The sequence below is a fragment of the Ranitomeya imitator genome, chromosome 7 (assembly GCF_032444005.1).
Source record: "Ranitomeya imitator isolate aRanImi1 chromosome 7, aRanImi1.pri, whole genome shotgun sequence".
Lineage (NCBI taxonomy): Eukaryota > Metazoa > Chordata > Amphibia > Anura > Dendrobatidae > Ranitomeya > Ranitomeya imitator.
The window spans coordinates 43,903,045-43,928,839 of NC_091288.1; the positions used below are offsets into that span (position 1 = coordinate 43,903,045).

The 25,795-nt window shown below is 41.0% G+C and overlaps 1 protein-coding gene across 3 annotated transcripts in view; it reads left to right on the plus strand.

Moving 5' to 3' along the window:
- RAPGEF4 (Rap guanine nucleotide exchange factor 4) overlaps nucleotides 1–25,795 on the plus strand; it is a 325,014-nt gene that overhangs the window by 10,767 nt on the left and 288,452 nt on the right. For all 3 annotated transcript variants that reach the window (XM_069733157.1, XM_069733158.1, XM_069733156.1), the window contains exons 2-3: nucleotides 16,828–16,970; nucleotides 21,729–21,817. In XM_069733157.1, the coding sequence (XP_069589258.1) occupies nucleotides 16,828–16,970; nucleotides 21,729–21,817 (232 nt within the window). The remainder of the gene's footprint in view (nucleotides 1–16,827; nucleotides 16,971–21,728; nucleotides 21,818–25,795) is intronic.

A 25,795-nucleotide genomic window follows, 5' to 3' on the forward strand; every position in this document is an offset into this window, starting at 1 on the left:
TTCTCCTCCTTTCCCCATGAAAACTACATCATAACCACTAAGGTTCTCCACAAAGGAACAAAGGGCATTAGAGAACAAGGTCTTAAACCTAGTAGAGAAAGCGGTTCTACAGCGTATTCCATCTCACGAAATGGGGAAAGGGTTTTATTCCCTGCTATTCCTGGTATCAAAACCAGACGGCACATACCGGAGAATAATAAACCTACGGAATTTAACTATGTCCGAAACCAAATATACAAGATGGAATCAATAAGATCTACCATCAAGATACTGTTTCCAGGATGCTTTATGACAGTATTAGACCTCAGAGATGCATATTATCACGTACCTGTCCACAAGGAATATCGAAAATTCCTCAGACTAGCAATCTTCATAAACGGGAAGGTGGAAGAATTCCAATACACAGCTCTTCTGTTCGGAATATCAATAGAACCCCGGGTGTTTACAAAATTAGTAGCAGACATAATGGCCCATCTGAGGGAACAAGATATTCTAATCATTCCATACTTAGGCGATCTGCTAATAGTGAGCGACTCAGCCAAGAACAGCAGATTTCAAAGAGACAGAGTAATGAGAACCCTGGAAAATCTAAGAAGGCTCCTAAACTTAAAAAAATCAAGATTGGAACCCAGCAGAATTCAGGAGTTTCTAGGCCTAACACTGGAGTCACAAAAACAAGAATGCCGCCTTCCAGTGCGCAAAACACAGAACATCTTACATATTGTAACAAAAGTCTTACGGGATCCCTCCATGACATTAAGGAAGGCAGTGGACTCCCTCTCAGCTTGCTTACCGGCGGTACAGTGGGCCCAGCTACACACAAGAGATCTCCAATGGGATATATTGGAGAATCAGTACAAATTGAGAGGTCACTTAGAAAGTCAGCTAGCTCTAAATTCCTCTTCTACTCATTCCCTACTTTGGTGGACAAATGTCAACAATTTGGCCAAAGGGATCCCCTGGGTACCCCATATAATTACAACAGATGCAAGCCCCACGGGATGGGGAGCCCACATGAACGACCTAGTTACTCAAGGAACATGGGAAAATCAGGAACTGAAAGCTTCTTCGAGCCAGAAAGAGCTATGGGATGTGGGTCAGGCCCTCTCGGTTTTCCTACCCCAACTACGGGGTCAACATTTCCGCATATTTTCGGACAAGCAAGTAGCAGTAGCTTACGTAAACCATCAGGGAGGAGCCAGTTCCCAAACCCTGATGGACACCTCTGCCAGGATCCTCAGACTAGCGGAAGAGAATCTTCTATCTCTCTCGGCACTTCATATCCACGGGGTAGAAAATCAAGAGGCAGATTATCTGAGTCGTACTCGATTAACCCCTTCGCAACATGCTCCGTGTCTCCCCCTTTGATGTTGGCTCCGGCGGTGAGCCCACATCAAAGTCGCGACATGTCAGCTGTTTGGTACAGCTGACATGTGCGCGCAATAGCGGCAGGTGGAATCGCAATCCACCTGCCGCTATTAACCAGTCAAACGCTGACAGCGGCATTTAACTACCGCTTCCAGCCGCAAGGCTGGAAATGAGCGCATCGCCGACCTCCGTCACAAGATCGGGGGTCAGCGATGCGTTGGCATAGTCACCAGAGGTCTCCTTGAGACTTCTATGGTTACTGATGTCGGCTTGCTGTGAGCGCCACCCTGTGATCGGCGCTCATAGCAAGCCTGCAATTCAGCTACATAGTAGGCTACTGAAGCATGGCAAAAGTAAAAAAAAAAGTTTTAAAAAATATGAAAAAAATAGAAAAAAATAAAAGTTTAAATCACCCCCCTTTCGCCCCATCCAAAATAAAACAATAAAAAAAATAATCAAACCTACACATATTTGGTATCGCCACGTTCAGAATCGCCCAATCTATAAATAAAAAAAAGCATTAACCTGATCGCTAACCAGCGTAGTGAGAAAAAAATTTGAAACGCCAGAATTATGTTTTTTTGGTCGTCGCGACATTGCATTAAAATGCAATAACAGGCGAACAAAAGAGTGTATGTGCACAAACATGGTATTATTAAAATCGTCAGCTCGGCACGCAAAAAATAAGCCCTCACCTGACCCGAGATCCTGAAAAATGGAGAAGCTACGGGTATCGGAAAATGGCGCAATTTTTTAATTTTTTTTTTTTAGCAAAGTTTTGAATTTTTTTCACCACTTAGATAAAAAAATAAACTACACATGTTTGGTGTCTATGAACTCGTAATGACCTGGAGAATCATAATGGCAGGTCAGTTTTAGCATTTAGTGAACCTAGCAAAAAAGCCAAACAAACAAGTGTGGGATTGCACTTTTGTTGCAATTTCACCACACTTGGAATTTTTTTCCTGTTTTCTAGTAAAAGACATGGTAAAACCAATGGTGTCGTTCAAAAGTACAACTCGTCCCGCAAAAAATAAGCCCTCACATGGCCATATTGACGGAAAAATAAAAAAGTTATGGCTCTGGGAAGGAGGGGAGCGAAAATCGAAAACGCAAAAACTAGAAAGGGCTGCGTCTTGAAGGGGTTAAAGGAAGGCGAATGGGTCTTGAATCAATCCATCTTTCAAAAATAATAAAGATGTGGGGAACCCCAACGATAGACTTGTTTGCCGATCACAAAAACAAAAAAGTAGAAGTCTTCTGCTCCCTCAATCCCAAGGGAACCCTCAGGTTCTAGATGCCTTTATGCTTCCATGGACTCAGAATCTGACATACGCCTTTCCCCCGATCATCCTAATACCAGCAGTAATACGGAAAGTCAGAGAAGACAGGGCAAGGATGATACTAATAGCCCCATTCTGGCCGAAGAGAACCTGCTTCTCTTGGCTGAGGATACTATATCACCGACCCTTGAGTCCTACCGGACATCCCGGACATCCCGGACCTGCTGTCCCAGGGACCAGTCTTACACCCTCAAGCAGCGAACCTCCATTTAACAGCATGGAATTTGAAAGTTCACTGCTAAGGGAAAGAGGGTTCTCAAATGAACTGATTTCTACACTACAAAAGAGTGGAAAACCAGCTACCACTAGAACTTACGGGAAAACCTGGAAAACCAAGGTAAAAATCCAGGAGAGTGCCTCAATTATGGAAATATGTGAAGTTTTACAAAAAGGTCTAGGGAAGGGCCTAGCAGTCAGCACGTTAAAAGTTCAGGTAGCAGCCTTAGGTGCACTTTATAATCAGGATATTGTAGGCAACCCTTGGGTAGCAAGATTCATCAAAGCAGCAACAAGATCTAAACCATTGATCAGCCAAAAACTACCTTCCTGGGATCTGAATCTGGTCCTATCTTCCCTAACAGGACCCCCGTTTGAACCGATAGACACAGCTTCCCTTAAAATATTATCCTTAAAAACCATACTACTGCTAGCTTTAACATCGGCGGCCCCTAGAGTGAGTGACATTCGGGTCCTATCGGCAACACCCCCATTCACGAAGATCCTAGATGATAGGGTTATATTAAAACTTGACCCAGCATATTTACCTAAAGTAGCATCTTGGTTCCACAGATCCCAAGAGGTAGTCCTTCCTTCCTTTTGTCCAAACCCCAGAAATAGTAAAGATGAGAAAATCCACACTCTAGATGTCAAAAGATGCCTTGTCCAGTACCTAGAATCCACCAAGAGCTGTAGGAAGGAAGTATCTCTTTTTGTCTGTTTTCAGGGACCAAGGAAGGGTCGTAAAGCATCCAAAGGCACCTTGGCAAGGTGGATAAAGGAAGCGATAACCATTGCTTACTTTTCCACGGGGAACACAATCCTGAATGGTTTAAAAGCCCATTGTACAAGGGCTATAGCGACCTCATGGGCAGAGAAGTCAGAGGTATCTATAGAACAAATCTGTAAGGTGGCCACCTGGTCATCACCTCCGACCTTCTTTAGGCACTGCAGATTAGATTTAAACTCTACATCTGATTTGACCTTTGGTAGAAGAGTCCTTCAGACGGTGGTCCCTCCTTAAGCTTCCATTCTCTAAAATTCTCTCCGTGGTGCTGTCATGGGAGACTGAGAAAGTCATAGTTACTCACCGATAACGGTGTTTCTCAGAACCCATGACAACACCCGCTTATTCCCTCCCATCACGAGTGCGGTGAGCACATTTTTATGTACATAGTATAATCCAATATAGGAACAGTTTTCCTTCTCTGATAAGAATTACCATAATGTATATATATATTTTTTGTTGTCACTAACCTGGAGGTCCTCTGATGCTCTGTAAACCAACTGATGCAGGGGAGAGGTACCGCTCTTTTATCTGTCCTGTCCCTGAAGGGCGGATTCCCTCTCCGTGGTGCTGTCATGGGCTCTGAGGAACACCGTTATCGGTGAGTAACTATGACTTTTTCTCTGAAGAGGCAATTTGCATATGGAAATTGCAAAGGAATTGAAAGTACGGTAATACATATTCAGCTTAGCGTGTCCTGGACAGCTCATCTTCTTATGTGGAGAAGAGTCTATGCAGTTCTATGCGCAGGAGAACAATCCCTGGACAAAACCTCTTGGATTTCTGTCCTGCGTCTTCACAATCAAGATGGGGTGTTTATTGCCACAATCAAGATGGGGTGTTTATTGCAAAGTTGTACTGCAAACTGATTAAGATGGGAAGATTTTGAATAAAGGGTTTCATGTGAAGAACAGAAACGTGATACTTAGTTGCCTGCATGTTTATAGCAGATGTAGCATGAGTAGAACTTGTAGCAGTTTGTAGACTTGTTGTATCTGGAGAGATATCGAAGAATGAATTTTTTATAAGTCTTACAGCTACCCGGTATCTCAGCATGGTACCTGGAGTTTCTGTGATCTGTTTCTACCGTTGTGCAGATCTATCACCGAGGCGCGGCAGGTTATAGACACACTGAAGAGCAACATGGACATGTGAAATAAAACAAGCATGAAAAGACAGGTTTAATTACTGCAACATATTCTATAGGTCCCGCAAGTTCCTGATTGACTGTATTGGGGAAATCTGCAGACCATGGAGAGTACACGTAATCTGCACATTTTCATGTGTGTGATACCATGTAGGTTTCCATAGCATTTTTCAACGAGCACCTTATTAGAATATGTTTTTTAGATGCTGATGTTGGAGACCAGGGTGTAAACTATGCCCCTATGTGTTACATTCTTATGTTACTGCAGCCAAATCCACGGTCATATATGGTGGACAGATTTTCCTAATAGAGTGTTAATTGGCTGCACGATTTTGCTGGAAAAACTTTGTAGCCATAGTAAACTTCGCTGACACATGTGGTTTTGGATTCGTCCGTTACGTCATGGGAATGTATAAGGAGTGAAGATTCGTTTTCCGTCTTACGCCTTTTGGAGTAAAACATTTTTTAATAGTGTTTTTTTATTATTTTATTTGGTATTCAATTATTTTAAATAAAAAAAGTGAAGAAAGTGATGGCACTCACCTTTAAGTTTAAAAGTCCAAGATTTATTCACATCACTAAAAAGTCTGGCGAGGGAGAGAATGGCATATGTAGCATATGACAGCCGTTTCGCGCCTGTCTGCGCTTCAACGGGCTCAAAGATAGAATCTACAGGCTCCTCTCACAAAATTAGAATATCATCAAAAACTTAATTTATTTCAGTTCTGCAATACAAAAAGTGAAACTCATATATTAGAGTCATTACAAACAGAGTAATGTATTTCATGTGTTTATTTCTGTTAATATTGATGATTATGGCTTACAGCCAATGAAAACCTAAAAGTCATTATCTCAGTAAATTAGAATACTTTATAACACCAGCTTGAAAGATGATTTTAAAATCCTAAATCTTAGCCTACTGAAATGTATGTTCAGTAAATGCACTCAATACTTGGTCAGGGCTCCTTTTGCATCAATTTCTGCATCAATGCGGCGTGGTATGTAGGCGATCAGCCTGTGGCAATGCTGAGGTGTTATGGAAGCCCAGGTTGCTTTGATAGCAGCCTTCAGCTCGTCTGCATTGTTGGGTCTTGCGTCTTTCATCTTCCTCTTGACAATATCCCATTTGTGAATTTGTGAATGGCCTCAATCCTTTCAAGGCTTCGGTTATCCTGGTTGCTTGTGCACCTTTTTCTACCACACTTTTTCCTTCCACTCAACTTTCCATTAATGTGCTTGGATACAGCACTCTGAACAGCCAGCTTCTTTAGCAATGACCTTTTGTGGCTTACCCTCCTTGTGGAGTGTGTCAGTGACTGCGTTCTGGACATCTGCCAAGTCAGCAGTCTTCCCCATGATTGTGGAGCCTACTGAAACAGACTAAGGGACCTTTATAAACACTTAGGAAGCCTTTGCAGGTGTTTCTTTGTTAATTATTTAAATTTACTGAGATGATGAATTTGGGGTTTTCATTGTCTGTAAACCATAATCATCAACATTAACAGAAATAAACACTTGAAATAGATCACTCTGTTTGTAATGACTATATAATATGAGTTTCACTTTTTGTATTGCAGAACTGAAATAAATTAACTTTTTGATGATCTAATTTTGTGAGAAGCACATGTACGTGCCCCACTTTCTACATTTTTTATGCTAATCTCTTCATCTTAGTTGAGCACACGGTTATAGCTGATGCATTATCAGTTTGATATTTAGCGGTAATACCACATGTTCCTTTATGCCGTCTTTTCTCTTTTATTTGCTTATTCGTTATTTTGCTCCTTTTTTAAGTTAATTCTGCTTGGTCTTTTTTTGTTCCACCTTATTGGCGTGGTTTTAGTTATCCAGATGTTTTAGTCTACCATAATTCATCATTTGCATCTTTTAGAAATGTCAAAATTTTATTTTACGCTACTATGATCCAGTACCCTAATAGAGTACAAAATATTTTTTACAAATTCTGCACAGTTAAAGACTAACGTGACTATTTAGCCCCTTATTCCTTGGAGCTTTTTTGGTTTTGTGTTTTCGTTTTCCACTCCCCTCCTTCCCAGAGTCATGACTTATTTATTTTTCTGTCAATGCCATGTGAGGGCTTATTTTTTGCGGGACGAGTTGTACTTTTGAGTGACACTTGTTTTTTGTTTGTTCTTTTTTCTAGGTTCACTAAGTGCTAAAACTGACCTGCCTTTATGATTCTCCAGGTCATTACGAGTTCATAGACACCAAACAAAAAAAAAAAAAAGAAAAAGCGCACCCATAGCGTCTCCATTTTTCGGGATCTCTGGTTGGGTGAGGGCTTATTTTTTGTGTGCCGAGTTGAGGTTTTTAGTGATACCCTTTTAGTGCAGATACATTCTATTGATCGCCCGTTATTGCATTTTAATGTCGCGGCGACCAAAAAAACGTAATTTAGGCGTTTCAAATTTTTTTCTTGCTATGCTGTTTAGCGATCAGGTTATTTTTTTTTTAAATTGATCAGGCGAATATTGTTTTATTTTGAATGGGGCGAAATGGGGGTTATTTAAACTTTTATTTTTTTTATTTTTTAAAACTTTTTTTTTTTTAACTTTTGCCATGCATCAATAGCCTCCATGGGAGGCTAGAAGCTGGCATAGCCTGATTGGCTCTGCTACATAGGAGCGATGCTCAGATCGCTCCTATGTAGCAGAATTACTGCATTGCTATGAGCGCCGACCACAGGGTGACTCTCACAGCAATCTGGCATCAACAACAATAGAGATCTTCAGGAGACCTCTGGTCATAGTAACATAGTAACATAGTAACATAGTTAGTAAGGCCGAAAAAAGACATTTGTCCATCCAGTTCAGCCTATATTCCATCATAATAAATCCCCAGATCTACGTCCTTCTACAGAACCTAATAATTGTATGATACAATATTGTTCTGCTCCAGGAAGACATCCAGGCCTCTCTTGAACCCCTCGACTGAGTTCGCCATCACCACCTCCTCAGGCAAGCAATTCCAGATTCTCACTGCCCTAACAGTAAAGAATCCTCTTCTATGTTGGTGGAAAAACCTTCTCTCCTCCAGATGCAAAGAATGCCCCCTTGTGCCCGTCACCTTCCTTGGTATAAACAGATCCTCAGTGAGATATTTGTATTGTCCCCTTATATACTTATACATGGTTATTAGATCGCCCCTCAGTCGTCTTTTTTCTAGACTAAATAATCCTAATTTCGCTAATCTATCTGGGTATTGTAGTTCTCCCATCCCCTTTATTAATTTTGTTGCCCTCCTTTGTACGCTCTCTAGTTCCATTATATCCTTCCTGAGCACCGGTGCCCAAAACTGGACACAGTACTCCATGTGCGGTCTAACTAGGGATTTGTACAGAGGCAGTATAATGCTATCATCATGTGTATCCAGACCTCTTTTAATGCACCCCATGATCCTGTTTGCCTTGGCAGCTGCTGCCTGGCACTGGCTGCTCCAGGTAAGTTTATCATTAACTAGGATCCCCAAGTCCTTCTCCCTGTCAGATTTACCCAGTGGTTTCCCATTCAGTGTGTAATGGTGATATTGATTCCTTCATCCCATGTGTATAACCTTACATTTATCATTGTTAAACCTCATCTGCCACCTTTCAGCCCAAGTTTCCAACTTATCCAGATCCATCTGTAGCAGAATACTATCTTCTCTTGTATTAACTGCTTTACATAGTTTTGTATCATCTGCAAATATCGATATTTTACTGTGTAAATCTTCTACCAGATCATTAATGAATATGTTGAAGAGAACAGGTCCCAATACTGACCCCTGCGGTACCCCACTGGTCACAGCGACCCAGTTAGAGACTATACCATTTATAACCACCCTCTGCTTTCTATCACTTAGCCAGTTACTAACCCATTTACACACATTTTCCCCCAGACCAAGCATTCTCATTTTGTGTACCAACCTCTTGTGCGGCACGGTATCAAACGCTTTGGAAAAATCGAGATATACCACGTCCAATGACTCACCGTGGTCCAGCCTATAGCTTACCTCTTCATAAAAACTGATTAGATTGGTTTGACAGGAGCGATTTCTCATAAACCCATGCTGATATGGAGTTAAACAGTTATTCTCATTGAGATAATCCAGAATAACATCCCTCAGAAACCCTTCAAATATTTTACCAACAATAGAGGTTAGACTTACTGGCCTATAATTTCCAGGTTCACTTTTAGAGCCCTTTTTGAATATTGGCACCACATTTGCTATGCGCCAGTCCTGCGGAACAGACCCTGTCGCTATAGAGTCACTAAAAATAAGAAATAATGGTTTGTCTATTACATTACTTAGAGTTCTCTTAGTACTCGTGGGTGTATGCCATCCGGACCCGCAGATTTATCTATTTTAATCTTATTTAGCCGGTTTCACACCTCTTCTTGGGTTAGATTGGTGACCCTTAATATAGGGTTTTCATTGTTTCTTGGGATTTCACCTAGCATTTCATTTTCCACTGTGAATACCGTGGAGAAGAAGGTGTTTAATATGTTAGCTTTTTCCTCGTCATCTACAACCATTCTTTCCTCACTATTTTTTAAGGGGCCTACATTTTCAGTTTTTATTCTTTTACTATTGATATAGTTGAAGAACAGTTTGGGATTAGTTTTACTCTCCTTAGCAATGTGCTTCTCTGTTTCCTTTTTGGCAGCTTTAATTAGTTTTTTAGATAAAGTATTTTTCTCCCTATAGTTTTTTAGAGCTTCAATGGTGCCATCCTGCTTTAGTAGTGCAAATGCTTTCTTTTTACTGTTAATTGCCTGTCTTACTTCTTTGTTTAGCCACATTGGGTTTTTCCTATTTCTAGTCCTTTTATTCCCACAAGGTATAAACCGCTTACACTGCCTATTTAGGATGTTCTTAAACATTTCCCATTTATTATCTGTATCCTTATTTCTGAGGATATTGTCCCAGTCTACCAGATTAAGGGCATCTCTAAGCTGGTCAAACTTTGCCTTCCTAAAGTTCAGTGTTTTTGTGACTCCCTGACAAGTCCCCCTAGTGAAAGACAGGTGAAACTGCACAATATTGTGGTCGCTATTTCCTAGATGCCCAACCACCTGCAGATTTATTATTCTGTCAGGTCTATTAGATAGTATTAGGTCTAAAAGTGCTGCTCCTCTGGTTGGATTCTGCACCAATTGTGAAAGATAATTTTTCTTGGTTATTAGCAGAAACCTGTTGCCTTTATGGGTTTCACAGGTTTCTGTTTCCCAGTTAATATCCGGGTAGTTAAAGTCCCCCATAACCAGGACCTCATTATGGGTTGCAGCTTCATCTATCTGCTTTAGAAGTAGACTTTCCATGGTTTCTGTTATATTTGGGGGTTTCTAACAGACCCCAATGAGAATTTTGTTACCATTTTTCCCTCCATGAATTTCGACCCATATGGACTCGACATCCTCATTTCCTTCGCTAATATCCTCCCTTAAAGTGGACTTTAGACAAGACTTTACATAGAGACAAACCCCTCCTCCTCTCCGATTTTTATGATCCTTTCTAAACAGACTGTAACCCTGTAAGTTAACTGCCCAGTCATAGCTTTCATCTAACCATGTCTCGGTTATTCCCACTATGTCAAAGTTATTTCTGCTTCTAGTTCTTCCATCTTGTTTGTCAGGCTTCTGGCGTTTGCGAGCATGCAGTTTAGAGGATTTTGTTTTGTTCCAATCTCCTCGCTGTGGATTGTTTTAGAAATGTTCTTACCTCCCTTCTGAGTATGTTTTCCTGGATCTTCTTTGTTCAAGTCTAATGTTTTTCTTCCCGTCCCCTCTTCTTCTAGTTGGTCATGTGACTGGGGTTAGCAGTGCGCGCATTTCCGGCCCGATGGCCGGAAGCGCTTGTTAAATGCCGCTGTCAGCGTTTGACAGTGGCATTTAACTAGTTAATAGGCCCGGGTGGATCACAATTCCACCTGCGCCTATTGCGGGCACATTGTCAGCTGTTCAAAACAGCTGACAGGTCCCAGCTTTGATGTGGGCTCACCGCCGGAGCCCGTATCAAAGCAGGGGATCTGCCATCAGACGTACTATTCCATCCGATGGTAGAAAGGGGTTAAAGCTTATTGAAAGTTAGGTATCGTGTGACATTTTTACTCTAAAAAGGTTAGAGAAGCAAAAGAGACAAAAAGAGAAGTAACTTTTCAATTTGTGTCAAGTCGGAAAACATTGTGAGCCTATTTTGTTGAAGTTAGTGGTGCTATCCATCAGTGTTGAAGAAAACAAACACAAAAAGACAGGATTGTAGACCTCATTTTAGAACTTAACTCTAATCAGCCGAAATAAAGACTACAGGCAATGCTTTGGCATGAGATGGCCGCAAGGCTTTATTGAGGGTTACCTATATATCATTAAAATACTCTTTATTAAATTAAACACCAACAACTCAATCAGTTTAGTCTCAGACTTGACTAAACAAAATACTTCCAAAACATGGGTTAGTTTATCCCTCCAATAAAACCAAACGACATAAAAAGATGAACTGAAAATACATAAAGGTGCTGGTGGGTGAGTGTATCTCTTCCAGATGCTAAACAGCTGCTGAGGTGATCAAACCCCTGAGGGCGTATACGTATAACTAGTCTACTTGCTGACAGAATAGCGTCCAGTCAGCACCACGGTCCAGTCAGACGACTCAGGCAATCAAGGATCACGAGCCACTGTTACTAAGGCCGAGACCCCTTGAGTGACCAGCAGAATTACCTCACAAACATTACACCTAATGGGATAGAAAAATGTGACAATTATTGATTTACTAACTAGGAATCCTAAACCATAAAACTCATACTTCTTTAGGTGCCATAATCCCATGTGACCCCTTCAGTTATCCCCTCCAGGGAACTTCCAAGAAAATTACCTAAAAAAAATAAAAAGTGCAAATGATGAATTGATACCATAATCTGCTATGTTATAATCTGCAGTATTTATGGTGTGTTCACACTGGGTTTTGGAGTAGAAACTGAGAAGAAAACAAAGCACAAACTCTCCAAATCATCCTCAGAAACTCAAAACTTCCAAGCATATTTTTAGGAGAATTTGGAGAGTTTCTGCTCATTTTGTGCTGTAAAATCTGTGTAAACACTCCTTTAGGCCTCATTCAGACATCCATGTTCCATATACCTGTTCTAGACGTATTTTTCACGCATACAACTCTTACCCATTATAATATAGGGGGCGGTTCACATGTCCGTGCTTTTTTTTTTAATGGACTGTGTGTCCATTCAAAGCACAAGGAAGACATACCTCGTTTTTTGCCGGTGTCACGGTTGAAAAGGGCCAATACAAGTTTATGGGCCCGTGAAAAACTTGTACAGCACACGGATGGCGTCATCTTGCAAAGTATAGGAGAAATTTTGCAATTCATTTATTTATCCATCCGTGAAAAACACTGATGACACTCTGAAAGACCGATACACTGGCCGAACACCCATCGAACATCGAACCCACCGAACATCCATCAGTGCACCGCACCATTTTTTCACGTACATGTTTTTAACATGGACATATGAAAGAGGCCTTAGGGTATACGCACATGATGTGATCTAGACGATGGCAGAGCCATCAAGATTTGCTGAGGCGGCTTTGCTGGTAACATTGCTGTCATTCTTGTGGCGGGTCTGCCAGCAGAGTGCCTTCCTAGCGGAAGAATGAGGATGTCACTACCTTCTTTTAACCACTTCAGATTATCTCGGACATTTGATTGTCCTGGAAAATATCGACCTGTCATGTCCAACTTACAACTGTGGACTCTATTATCTCCCAGAAAACACAGGCACGTCCAGCTTGTCAAGCACTCGTGTGTGGGAGAGATGGCCGAGATGACTACTGGCCAAATGATGGACCTAACCATCATTTGGCCAACAGCTATCTGATGTGTATGGTGGCCTTTACACAGCTGTGACATACATCGCACAGACAAAGATCGCTCCATGTATTTGCTACATCGCTGTATACCATGACAGTGATGTCATGTATGTCAAAGTTCAAATAATCCTACTGGTTCTGAATTTTTGCAACTTGCTTCTCGTGCTTGTAGTACCCAACAGGATCTGGCGGCTGAACGGAAAAACTTGGCCGTGCAACCTGTGTTGCAGCTAATGTTGCTGTGTAGCCCCAGTCTTAGGGCACTTCCACACATTCGATTTTTCCGTGTACAAGAAAAACGGACCTATTCAGACTGTGATCAGAGTTGATCAGTGTGGTCCGAGTGTCATCTGTTTTTCTTGTACGTGGAGAAATTACAAAAAAAAATTTCTCAACCTTCTCCATTCTGACAGTCCGTAAAAATCGGACCATACTTGGGTGTCATTTCTTTGCATTGCCAATTTTGCTCCGACCCTTGGATCAAAATTGGACTTGTCTCGGACATGTGAATAGTCCCATAGACACAGGTGCAAGGACTATTTGTGGAAAACATGGATAGCAGTTGTACTTCGGGCTTGTGAATGATCCCTAATTTTGATTTGGAGGAAAGGTATTTTGTCCCCTAATATTAGCACTTACCTTATAAGATTGGGGTTTTTGCCTTCCTATTTCCAAATCAACAAGATACCATATAGGTGGAACTTGATGGACTGGAGTCTTTTGTTTTTTTCAACTATGCAAGTTCTACACATAGGTTAAAAACTCAAAAGATGTTCAGTTAATAAAGCGCCTCTGGCCCAAATGGAAAGTTTAGCTTCTTTTTTGGTGAATAAAAGTAACGCAACCAAAGCCGATGCAAGCAGCATGGATAAAATTCAGACGTGACGATTTAATTGTGTGTAGACCTCAGACATAATTTAGCGCGGATTCTGGGGACATCTAGTGTTGACAGCAGCGTAGTATTCCTTGTCATCGTATTTACTGTTTGTAGTCTACAGTATTGGACAGACAGTGGAAGCAAAAAGAACAACATATAAAAATAAATTAGGAACAAACAAAAACTCGAGCACATATAGTGATTTCCGCCACCATCATCCTTAGGCTATGTGCACACGTTCAGGTTTTTTCGCTTTTTTTTCTATATAAAAATGCGATAAAACCGCAAAAAACTCCGCGAACAGTAAGCATCCTATTATTAGATTGCAATCCGCAATTTTTGTGCACATGTTGCATTTTTTTCCACGGCGGAATCGCATTCCGGGAAAAAAACGCAGCATGTTCATTCTTTGTGCGGAATTGCGGGGATTCCGCACACATAGGAATGCATTGATCTGCTTATTTTCCGCATGGGGCTATGCCCACCATGCGGGAAGTAAGCGGATCATGTGCGGTTGGTACCCAGGGTGGAGGAGAGGAGACTCTCTTCCAGGCCATGGGAACCATATAATTGTTAAAAAACAATATCACAATTTTTTTATTTTTTAATTATTTTTAACATTATATCTTTTTACTATTGATGCTGCATAGGCAGCATCAATAGTAAAAAGTTGGTCACACTTGTCAAGCACTATGTTTGACAAGAGTGACCAACCTGTCAATCAATTTTCCAAGGGATGCTGCAGATCAGATTACGCTTGTAAAACGCTAGTGTTTAGTGAGAAAACGCATGCCAATTCCACATGCGGTTTTCCCGCAGCAGGGAGTTCAGGAATTGCCGCGGAAATTTCCGCGGCAATTCCGGACGTTTGCACATAGCCTTAAAGTAGCCGAGCAGAGCTGTAATGGACACGTGTGCTATTACAAAGCCTAAAATATTTTCATGGACCATCTGCTGAAAGAATGAAGGAGAAATAGGCATCAAATGATCATCAAGGCATGATCCTTTAAATAAACTTAAAGGGGTTTTCTCCTGTATAGCAGCGTATTAATGGGCCCAGAGAGATGAGAAAAAAATAATTCTCCCAACCCGTGGTCAGTACTATGGTCCCTTGTGATCTGATGGCGAACACTGTAGCCAATCAGCAGCCACTGATTGTCAGCAGCATTCACATTTTTGTCCGAACTGAGACAAAAGAATCACTGTCTGGGAGATGAATATTATTTTTTTTTCTCCTTCCTGGCTCATTAATTAGGGATTGTCAAGTATTGGCCAACTCCTTTAATTGTAATGGTTTTGGACACAATTTTCTTGGTGGTTTGTTTTGTATTTTATTTCTCGGAGGTTTAGGATATGTGCACACGTTCGGGATTTTTTTTTTTTTGCGATAAAAACACGATAAAAACGCATACATATGCATCCTATCATTTAGAATGCATTCCGCAATTTTTGTGCACATGATGCGTTTTTTTCCGTGAAAAAATTGCATCGCGGAAAAAAAAGCAGCATGTTCATTAATTTGGCGGATTTTTCACATTTTTCCTGCTATTTAATGCATTGGGAAAGCGCAAAAAACGCACCAAAAATGCGAAAAAAACGCATGCTGATTTCTGGCAGAAATGTCCAGTTTTTGTCAGGAAATTTCTGCAAGAAATCCTGAACATGTGCACATACCCTTAAGGTGCAGAAACGCTGCAGATCCGCAAGTGATTTACAGTACAATGTAAATCAATGGTAAAAAAAAAATGCTGTGCTAATGGAGTGGAAAAATCTGTGCGGAATCACTGCGGATTAAAAGAAGGAGCATGTAATTTATTTTTTGCGGATCTGCAGCGTTTTTGTACCCATTCCATTATAGAAATCCGCAGTGGTAAAAATGCTGTAAATCCGCACAAAATCTTCAGCAAAACCGCACAAAAAACGCGTCAAATCTGCCCCTGCGTTTTCTGCCAAGAGATGCAGAATCCGCACCGAGATGCAGAATCCGCACCAGAAATTCCTAAGACTAATCCGCAACGTGTGCAAATAGCCTTAGTCTCCATTTATTACAGAAGCTACCATGTATTTTCAGATCCATTACATGATGGCCGCCACAAACCTTATTGACTCCATTATGTGCCTGAAATTTGGTGGGAAAAATAGCGATGCACCAGATTGGCGATAATTGTAAGATCGCTGATGGTCTGACTGTTGGAATATGCATTAATCTAAAAAATGGGGGTCCCAAAGTCCCTTGAGTGAACCATTAGTTTGCATGCTTGAACAGTTCTCTATTTTCTTCTATGGGATTGACAGAGATGGCAGCTTAGTCAGTCCCATAGAAGTGAATAGAACTGTGACAATAATTTGTACAGATGCGCCATTCACGTGGGATTTTGAGACCCCTTCCTTCAGTGATCATACATTTATCACTGCTTTCAATCTGCCAGGATGCAAAATTTTGCACCTATTTTCTCTTTTGAACCAGCCTAAACCATTTTTCAAAGCGTCAGTAGGTGGGACTTAGCCAAAGAGGCCGTGGCCTACCGCATTGTGACAAATGTACTGAAATGTATGCTAAAAACCTGGCATGCATTGTAGCTAAAATGTACCAGAGCTCATGGCTGGCATAGATATCATGTTCTTTTGCATGAACACCCCATTGATGCGCCAAAATTAATTATAATGTAACTTTGGTGTATATTTTAATATAACACTTATCTAGAGATATTGTTAAAAAATCACAAATTATTAATCTGACTTGGACCTATTTGCATATCTAGCCACACCAAAATTCCAAAAGTGACCTACTTGATTGGTGGGGGTCCCTGAAAGCTAGCCCCGCACTGATCTCATGGTGATGGCCTATCCTAAAGATCAGCGTTGATGAAAATGCTTTATATAGACTTAAGGTCAAAACTACCACTTAAGGTATCCATGAAATACACCATAGCTGCACTGTCGGTGTATTGGAAATGAAGGGTTAGTCCTATCTGGCAGCTCTGGTCTATGTATTTGTCGTTCTCTACACCATTTGTTCCGTGGTGTGACAGCTGTCAAATCGTGTCTTACTAATTGCCACTTCACCTCAATGCAGCGGTCTCCGCTTCGCACGCACCCAAGCTATGACTCTCAAGTGTAAAACTTTGCACTCTTCGAATATTTTTTACTCGTGTCCTGTCATTTTTGTGATTTTTATATATATTTTTTTTTTGTGTTTGATTGCTTTTTAGGCCATTGGAACGTTCGGGAGAAGATGTAGACATAATATTTGCCCGTTTGAAAGAAGTGAAAGCTTTCGAGAGATTTCATCCAAATTTGCTTCAGCAGATCTGCTTTTGTGGATACTATGAGAGCCTGGAGAAGGGAGTTACCTGTAAGTACAGATGGTATAATATGAGATTAAGTTATACAATCACGGCCGAAAGTTTTGGCACCCTTGAAATTGTTCCAGAAAATGAAGTATTTCTCCTAGAAAATTATTGCCATTACACATGTTTTGTTATACACACGTTTATTTCCCTTGTATGTATTGAAACAACACAAAAAAAAAGAAAAAAAGGCAAATTGGACATAATTTCACACAAAACCCCCATAATGGGAGGGACAAAATTGTTGGCACCTTTCCTAAATTGTGGGTAGATAACTTTTTTTCAAGCATGTGATGCTCGTTCAAACTTAACCTGTGGCAAGTAACTAGTGTGGGCAATATGAAAATCGCACCTGAAACCAGATAAAAAGGTGAGAAGTTGACTCAATCTTTGCATTGTGTGCCTGTCTGTGCCACAATTATGCATGGAGAACAGAAAAAGGAGAAGGGAACTCTCTGAGAACTTGAGAACCAAAAATTGTTGAAAAATATCAATCTCAAGGTTACAAGTCCATCTCCAGAGATCTTGATGTTTCTTTGTCCACAGTGCACAGCATAATCAAGAAGTTTATAACCAATAGCGCCATAGTTAATCTCCCTGGATGTGGACATCAGAGAAAAATTGTTGAAACGCGGATAGTCCGGATGGTGGAAAAGCAACCCCAATCAAGTTCCAAAGAAACTCAAGCTGTCCAGCAGGCTCAGGGTGCATCAGTATAAGCGCAAACTATCCGTCAACATTTGAAAGTAGTGAAACGTAGCGGCAGGAGACCCAAGAGGACACCACTGCTGACAAACGGTTATAAAAAAGCTAGACTGCAGTTTACCAAAATGTATATGAGTAAGCCAAAATCCTTCTATGAAAGGGTCTTGTGGAGAGATGAGTTCAAGATAGAGCTTTTTGGGCAAGCGCATCATTCTACTGTTTACCGAAAACAGAATGAGGACTACAAAGAAAAGTCAAATATAGTGGAGGTTCAGAGATTTTTTTGCTGCTTTTGGCAATGGGTACCTTGACTGTTTGCAATGCAACACGAAATCTGAAGGTTACCAATGGATTTTGGGTCGCAATGTTGTGCCCAGTGTCAGAAAGCTGGGTTTGCTGCTTAGGTCATGGGTCTTCTAGCAGGGGAATGACCCCAAACATACTTCATGAAGCACCCAGGAAATGGATTTCAGAATTGTCATTAATGTTCATCCCTACGTGTATGGACAGTTAGCGAGGTGACTGACCGGAAGCCACCGTAATTTTTCAATCCTGCTGAATGGTGGTAATCATCGGCTATTTCATTTCCGTAACGGGTTGTATATTTTATAGGGGTTGTCCAATAATTTTTTAATCAAGATGTATAAAGCAAGGAAAATGATAGAATATCATAACATAGTAACATAGTTAGTAAGGCCGAAAAAAGACATTTGTCCATCCAGTTCAGCCTATATTCCATCATAATAAATCCCCAGATCTACGTCCTTCTACAAAATAAGTAATACAGTATAAGAATAACCTCTGGTGATCATTGCGGCCGATTACTAGGATCGGTGGTCACAAATCAACTATGCTTCAAGTGATTGGATTTCACATGTCTGTCATTATCGGAGTAGAAATGACAGGGACTGGGGTGACTGGGAAGCATCAGAACTGGAGTGGCGGAGGATCTGTTTAGTGAGTAGGGCATCTATTGTTAATTTACAAACTTGCTTGCAGTTTAAAGAAAAACATCGTCTGGACAACCCCCTTATGCAGATTTAGGTAATAATAACATGCATAATCATATTTATATAGAGTGTCCTTTAAAGGGAATCTATCAGGTTTTTGCGACCTCAGGAGAGACCGAGACCCTAATGTAGAAACAGGGACCCTTGATTCCAGAGATGTATCACTTACTGAGCTACTTTTGGTAAAATCACAGTTTCCTCTGCTGCCGATCTAGAAGTTTCCCACTGATTGACAGCTTTCTGTGTACACTGTGCATAGGCAGGAAACTGCCAATCAGTGGTGGCCGGGATTATACAGAGCTCATGAATATGCAAGTCTACATGGCTGCAGGTTTACAAGTCCTCTAGTGCTAATCTCGATCTGATAAAACTATGATTTTATCAACATTACAGTAAGCAGCCCAGTAAGTGCCACGTTGCTGCTATCAAGCTCACTGCTCCTTATACTGCTCTTAGATTGGGTGGCAGAAACTTAGCGATTGACTTACTATGTCGATATTCGGCCATTGTTATAGCTAGTAACCCTTTTTGCAACTCATGTTCAGCCCAGGTTGGTGATTCCTCTATTGGGGATGAACCAGACACAAGACAGCTTAGTGCTTACTTTATTTGTGTGAGGAACATTAACTTATACATAGTCCTTCGGAGAAGACAATTTGGCCATTAGGGTTTCTCTTACTTTCTCTGTCAAAACTCCTTACTCCGTCCACCTCTGAAAGTCTCTCACCTTTGTCTGGTTTCCTTACAATGTAGTTTACTTTTTCACAGCAACTCTCTCACCCCTTGGACCTCTTTTCTCACAGTCGCACTTCATTCACAGAACGGCTCTTCAGCCTTGGCTGTCCTGGCGTGGGACATTGTATGCCTGGATGACTGTTGGAACTTCACGACACACTCTTGGCGATACACCTCACGCTTCCTCAGGTGTCTCAATTTTCCTTGGCCCCTAAAGACTATGTATTTCTCTCTGAGAATCCACAGCAAGCCCTTAGATGTTTCCCAGGTTCTAGGTCACTTACAGTGGAGTTTCCTTTCACAATGCAGTGTTTTCGTCCACCCGTACCGGCACTGCTTCCTCCGCCATGTACAGTTACAGAGGTAATCTACCTGTTCAGAGATAGACCAAGGCGGCACACTACATAGGTTAATGTGCCCTTTCTTCACCTTCACCTACAAGTTGTAGGCCATAAAGGGCATAAAGCTCCTCCCACAACTCATGCTTTCTGTGACTGACTTCGACATGCCCTTAAAGGGGTTGTTCCATGAACAAAGTACATTTTAAACATTAGATCTTGGAATACCCTTCTTTCTTCCAACATGAGCCATTGGGGTTTCATTAAAAATGTTGCATGATGTTGCTTTTACAGGCGCCTTGATTATTTGCACATTCACCGTTGTAGTCATAAATCAGTTGAGAGGAGCTGAGAAAAAGGCATATAAAAGAGTTACGAACTCCCTGTCAGACTCTCCTATTGAGTTGGCTGATTCTGCAGCCAGTGATACACAGCACAATACAAAGGCTATAGAAGGCAAATGGTGCATTCCGACGCTAGCGTTTAGCGCATTGCACAATGGAGGCAGCGGATGCATTTCTCCGGCGCATCCGCTGCCCCATTGTAAGGTGCGGGGAGGTGGGGGCGGAGTTCTGGCCGCGCATGCGCGGTCGGAAAAAGCGGTCCGTCAGGAGCAAAAAACGTTACATGTAGCGTTTTTTGCTCCCGACGGTCCGCCAAAGCACGACGCATCCGTCGCTCGATGGACGCGACGTGTGGCAATCCGTCGCAAATGCGTCGTCAATACAAGTCTATGGGGAAAAAACGCATCCTGCAAGCACTTTTGCAGGATGCGTTTTTTCTGCAAAACGACGCATTGTGACGGATTGCAGAAAACGCTAGTGTGAAAGTAGCCTAAGTGGACAGTTTGATTTCACAGAAGATTTACTTGGAATTAGATTCTATTGTTTAAGTGTTCCCTTTATTTTTTTGAGCAGTGTATATATGTCCAATATGTAGAACAATTTATACGGAAAGGGGATCACAATTTGAAATGTTTTTAGCAATCCTTTGTGGTCATCAAAAAAAATATAAAATATAGACACAGTTTAATTTTTTTTCAGTATACTTTCCCACAATTTCAGCAATAAAGAAAAGGATTATTAAAATGATGAAAAAAAAAGTCTTGTTTAAAGAGGCAAAAATTGATTGTAATATTTAATTAAAATATTACAATAAATATTAGAATATTCAAATGTATAGATTTTTTTCAGACCAGTTAAATCTACAGCAAAAAAAAAACACAACAAAAATTGGCCTGATCAGGAACTGGGGAAAGTGATCTGGATGTTGAATTCTGCTCCAATATTCATATGAAAAAAAACCCAAACACTTCAAATAATCTTTGAATGAGAATGTTCCAAATTTGTTCACTGAATCAGTTGAAGCAGAAAAATATGTCCATAAAGAACAACTACGATATGTAAAAACAACAAAACACACCAAAAAAGCACCAGAAAAATCCACTAAAAATCTCAGCGTGAACCTACCCTTACAATCTCTACATATATGCTGACAATGATCCAGAAAAGTTTTACAGTTGCAATGTTTTCGATGTGTAATGAAAGGTGTGGTCAACCCTTGAGGACATTTTCTTGTTTTATTCAAAATAAATAAAACATGGAAAAAGCAAATTTCATTTGGGTTTCATTACAAACCTTGCATATTTGCCTTTTATAGGCTCTTGCATTGCCTAATGCTGGCTGCAGAAGGAGTCAACTGAGATTCCGTCAGTGAGCTCATTCTAATCAGACTGATTTATAACCACAGATCGAATCAAAGATGAATGTGCAGGGAGACAAAGAGCCTGTAAAAGCCAAATGGTGCGAAATCTGTAATGAAACCCTATTACAAAAATGATTTGTAGCTCCAAATACATGCTTTTATGTGCTTTTATGTAAAGAGAAATATCCCCAAAGGTAGCCAACCACTTTAACTGCCATGACAAAGTTACATGCTATACGGTTGTAAAATAGCCGCTCTTCTTTGGTTACAGTATATCGCCAGGGTGACATTGGTACAAGCTGGTATGCGGTGCTCACCGGATCCTTGGATGTCAAAGTGACCGAGACAAACAGCCATCAGGTAAAGTGTTGAGTTTAAAAGATTGTAACCCCAAGTTGTTAGTACAGGTTATATGTGTTCTGGGTTGTCCGCTTTATTTTGATAAAGTGTTGAAGGCATTATTTTGTGGCACTTTCTAATATATACCGGTAAGTATTACAGGTTCTCCTCGTCCTTCCTCACAGACTGCACAGTTCTCCTGTTCTCAGATTGTCTGCTGATGGAGGAACATGTGACCGACCCGCCCACCTGCCTCCTCCAATAGAAAATCACTTCACACGGGAAAGCTGTTTTTCTATTGGAGTAGCCAAATGGGCGGGTCTGGTCACATGCTCCTCCATCAGCAGTCATTCTGAGAACAGTATAGCTGTGCAGCCTACAGGGAGTTCCATAGTAACAAGCATTTGGCGCTTCGCACAGGAAGGAGAACTTAACCTGTAATTAGACATTAGCTAATCTCCCCAAACTAATTTTGAGCAGATTCACTCAGATTTGATTTGGTTCAAATTTGAAGTGTTCTGTGGATCCAAAGCATAATAAATGAAGGGGGAAAGGGGGGAAGAGATATAAAATAAAAAATAATAAAATAAATTATACTCGTCTGTGGTATTGGTCGCACTAAGTGCAAACCAGATGGGATGTCCTGTTGTTGCAGAATGCTGTGGCAGCTATACTGGGCAAATGTGCCTTGAATTTGGAATAAATCACAAGGTGTCATCAGCAAATAACCAGCACACCATCACACCTCCCCCTCCATGCTTCACCCACACATGTGGAAACCATCTGCTTATCTTTTCTGGATCTCTCAAAATTCACGGTGGTTTATATCAATAATCTGAAATGTTGACTCATTAGAACCAAGTATAGATTTCTACTGATGTAATGTCTAGTCTCTGTGTTGCATGGCCCCAACAAGTGTCTTAATTGTTTGCTGTCCTCAGTAGTGGCATCTTTCAGCAATTCGACCATAAACACCTACTGCTCGCAGACTCTTCTGGACAGCTGATGTTTAAATGTGTCTTCTACTTAATGTCTCTGCATCATTTATGAGGGCTGATATCTGAGTTGCTATCAGTTTGCAGTTTCTAAAGCTGGTAACTTTGATGAACTTATCCTCTGCAGTAGAGGTTATTCTGGGACTTCCTTTCCTGGGACGATCCTCATGAGAGCCAGTTTCATGATAGCGATTGATGTTTTTCACAACAGCACTTGAGGATACCTTTGAACGTTTAGCAATTTTCTACATTGACTGACCTTAATGTCTTAAAGTAATGATGAACTATCGTTTCTCTTCACCTAGTTGAGTGGTTCTTGCTATATTCTGGCTTAGAACAGTTGCATATTTGGGGTTAGCACTGTATGGAGCTGTGTACCAACACTGGCTCTCCAAAACACACCTGACAGGCGCAAACACTTTCTTAAGGCCCATGATTCCGCAAATAAACTAATGATGAGGGTTATTTGTTAATTGGAAGCCATTCCAGGTGACTTCATGGTGAAGCTGCTTGAGTGAATGCCAAGGGGTTGTAAAGCTGTCCTCTCAGTAAAAAGGGGGTACATTCAAGAATCTTAAGTTGCAAAACAGATTCTGTTTTGTATCACACGTGTTGCTTTACTTCTTGTATCCATACGTGGACCATCATATTTGGTCTGCTAAAAACAAGAAAAAAAGATTTATATTAATATTATCTATCAGTTTAACATATTTTTATGGTTTAATTATGAATATGTCATGTGTTTTCCTTGTGAACTCTGACATTGTCAGATGGTCATATTGGCGCCAGAATATGAATTTGCATGTCTATTTAACATCTCTTGAAACATTTGTAGCTGTACATCTGTGGTGTTTTCCTGATGAAGGAGTCTGAGAACTTCGGAACGTGTTGAATGAAGCCACATCCTATGTGACATACATCTGGACTTTCATGTATTCAGCAGCGCAGAGTGAATCCATGTCTACCCATATTTTTTTTTTTTCAAATTTTTTTTGAAAGAAATGTGTATCCATAATTCCTCTAGATATTAAGGTGTGATGTTTATCACTGTCACATTCTATAAAAAATAATTAGTAAAAAAAACTTGTGCCTGCTGTTTGCTGCATGTATGCCATAGTACAGAGGAATTCTGGACAAAAATTAAATTCTAAAGCCCTCACCTAAATAGGAGCTGAGCTGCAGTACTTGACACAGTACGGTGTTCAGAGCTGTGCTGTTCCTGTTCTATACAGTATTTACATACATTCACCCCCAGCTGAGCTGCTAAAAGCTGATCGTGGGGGTGCCGGTGTCACGGTGGTGTTGGGACTATGGTCGTTAACAGGTCCCTAGAACTAGGGGCACACTAGTCTATTTCTCTCCACCGGATTATTATTATTATTTATATAGCACCATTAATTCCATGGTGCTGTACATGAGAAGGGGTTACATCAAAATACAAATATTACAGTAAACAAACTAACAATGACAGACTGGTACAGAGGGGCGAGGACCCTGCCCTTGCGGGCTGACATTCTACAGGATTATGGGGAAGGAGACAGTAGGTCGAGGGTTGCAGTAGCTCCGATGGTGTAGAGGTGGCCATGTGGTCATTACAGGCTGTAAGCTTCGTTGAAGAGATGGGTTTTTAGGTTTCTTTTGAAGGATCCAAATGTCGTGGATAACCCGACGTGTTGGGGCACAGAATTCCAGGGGATGGGGGATATTCGGGAGAAGTCTTGGAGGCAATTGGGTGAGGAGTGAATAAGCGTGGAGGAGAGGAGGAGGTCTTGGGAGGACAGGAGATTACGTGAGGCAAGATATTGAGAGATTAGTTTGGAAATATATGGAGGAGAAAGGTTATGGATGGCTTTGTAGGCCAGTGTTAGTAGTTAAAACTGGATACTCTGGGAAATTGGGAGCCAGTGAAGGGATTTGCAAAGAGGGGAAGCAGGAGTGTAGCGAGTAGAGAGATTAATTAGTCAGGCAGCAGAGTTAAGGACGGACTGGAGGGGTGCAAGAATGTTAGAAGGTAGGCCACAGAGGAGGATGTTGCAGTAGTCGAGGCGGGAGATGATTAGGGCATGCACGAGCATTTTGGTAGAGTGAGGGTTGAGGAAAGGACGGATTCTGGAAATATTTTTGAGCTGGAGGCGGCAGGACGTGCAGACAGCGGGTTCATGTAACTTGTATGCTCCTATATCAACCCTTATCTCTCCCTCCCCCACCCATGGTAGTGGGAAGCTGAAGTGTATAGGAACACACTAACCAGACAAACAAGGGAAGACTAACAGGAATAAATGAAAATACCAACCATACAAAATTCACACACCAAACAGAGTGCGACACAGGGTAGTTTCAGGAAGGAGAAACCAAATATGAGAAGATGAGGATGTGCACATAGACAAAACTCCAAGCAACAATAACCTGAACAATCTCCAAATGCCAACTCCAACTATCAATTACTCCTCCAACTCCAGAACCAGGCAGTAAGAACTAACACTGGAAATCCCTAAGTAACAAAGGGGAGTGTCCAACACTGAACAGGAGACAATCTAGGAGATCAACTGAACAGATTAACCCTTGCCCTACTAGCAAGGAAAAAACCTGCACTATTTAATACGATGGTGACGTACTTCTAGTCAGTGCAGAAGTGGGTAAAACCAGATACCGCAGTCTTCTCGCCTATCTCTCTGTTGCGGTATCCCCACCACAGCTAGTTGTCTGACCCCTACTAGTCTGATATTGATGACCTCTTTTACTGATGTCATCTTTATCTCAATTGTGGACAAACCCTTTACATTTTTTTCTTTCTACTAAAAGACAAAATGATAGAAATAACTTTGTGGGTGAATACATAAAGTAACAAATTCACAGAGGCTTGTATTTTGGACCAGTTTACAAATTACCAATTTACTCTTCTGTCAGGCCATGTTCACACGTAGCATAAATACTGCATTTTTTTGCTGCTTTTTAGCTATATTCTTTCTGCACCAAAATAGGCAATAACAATCTTCTCTGATTA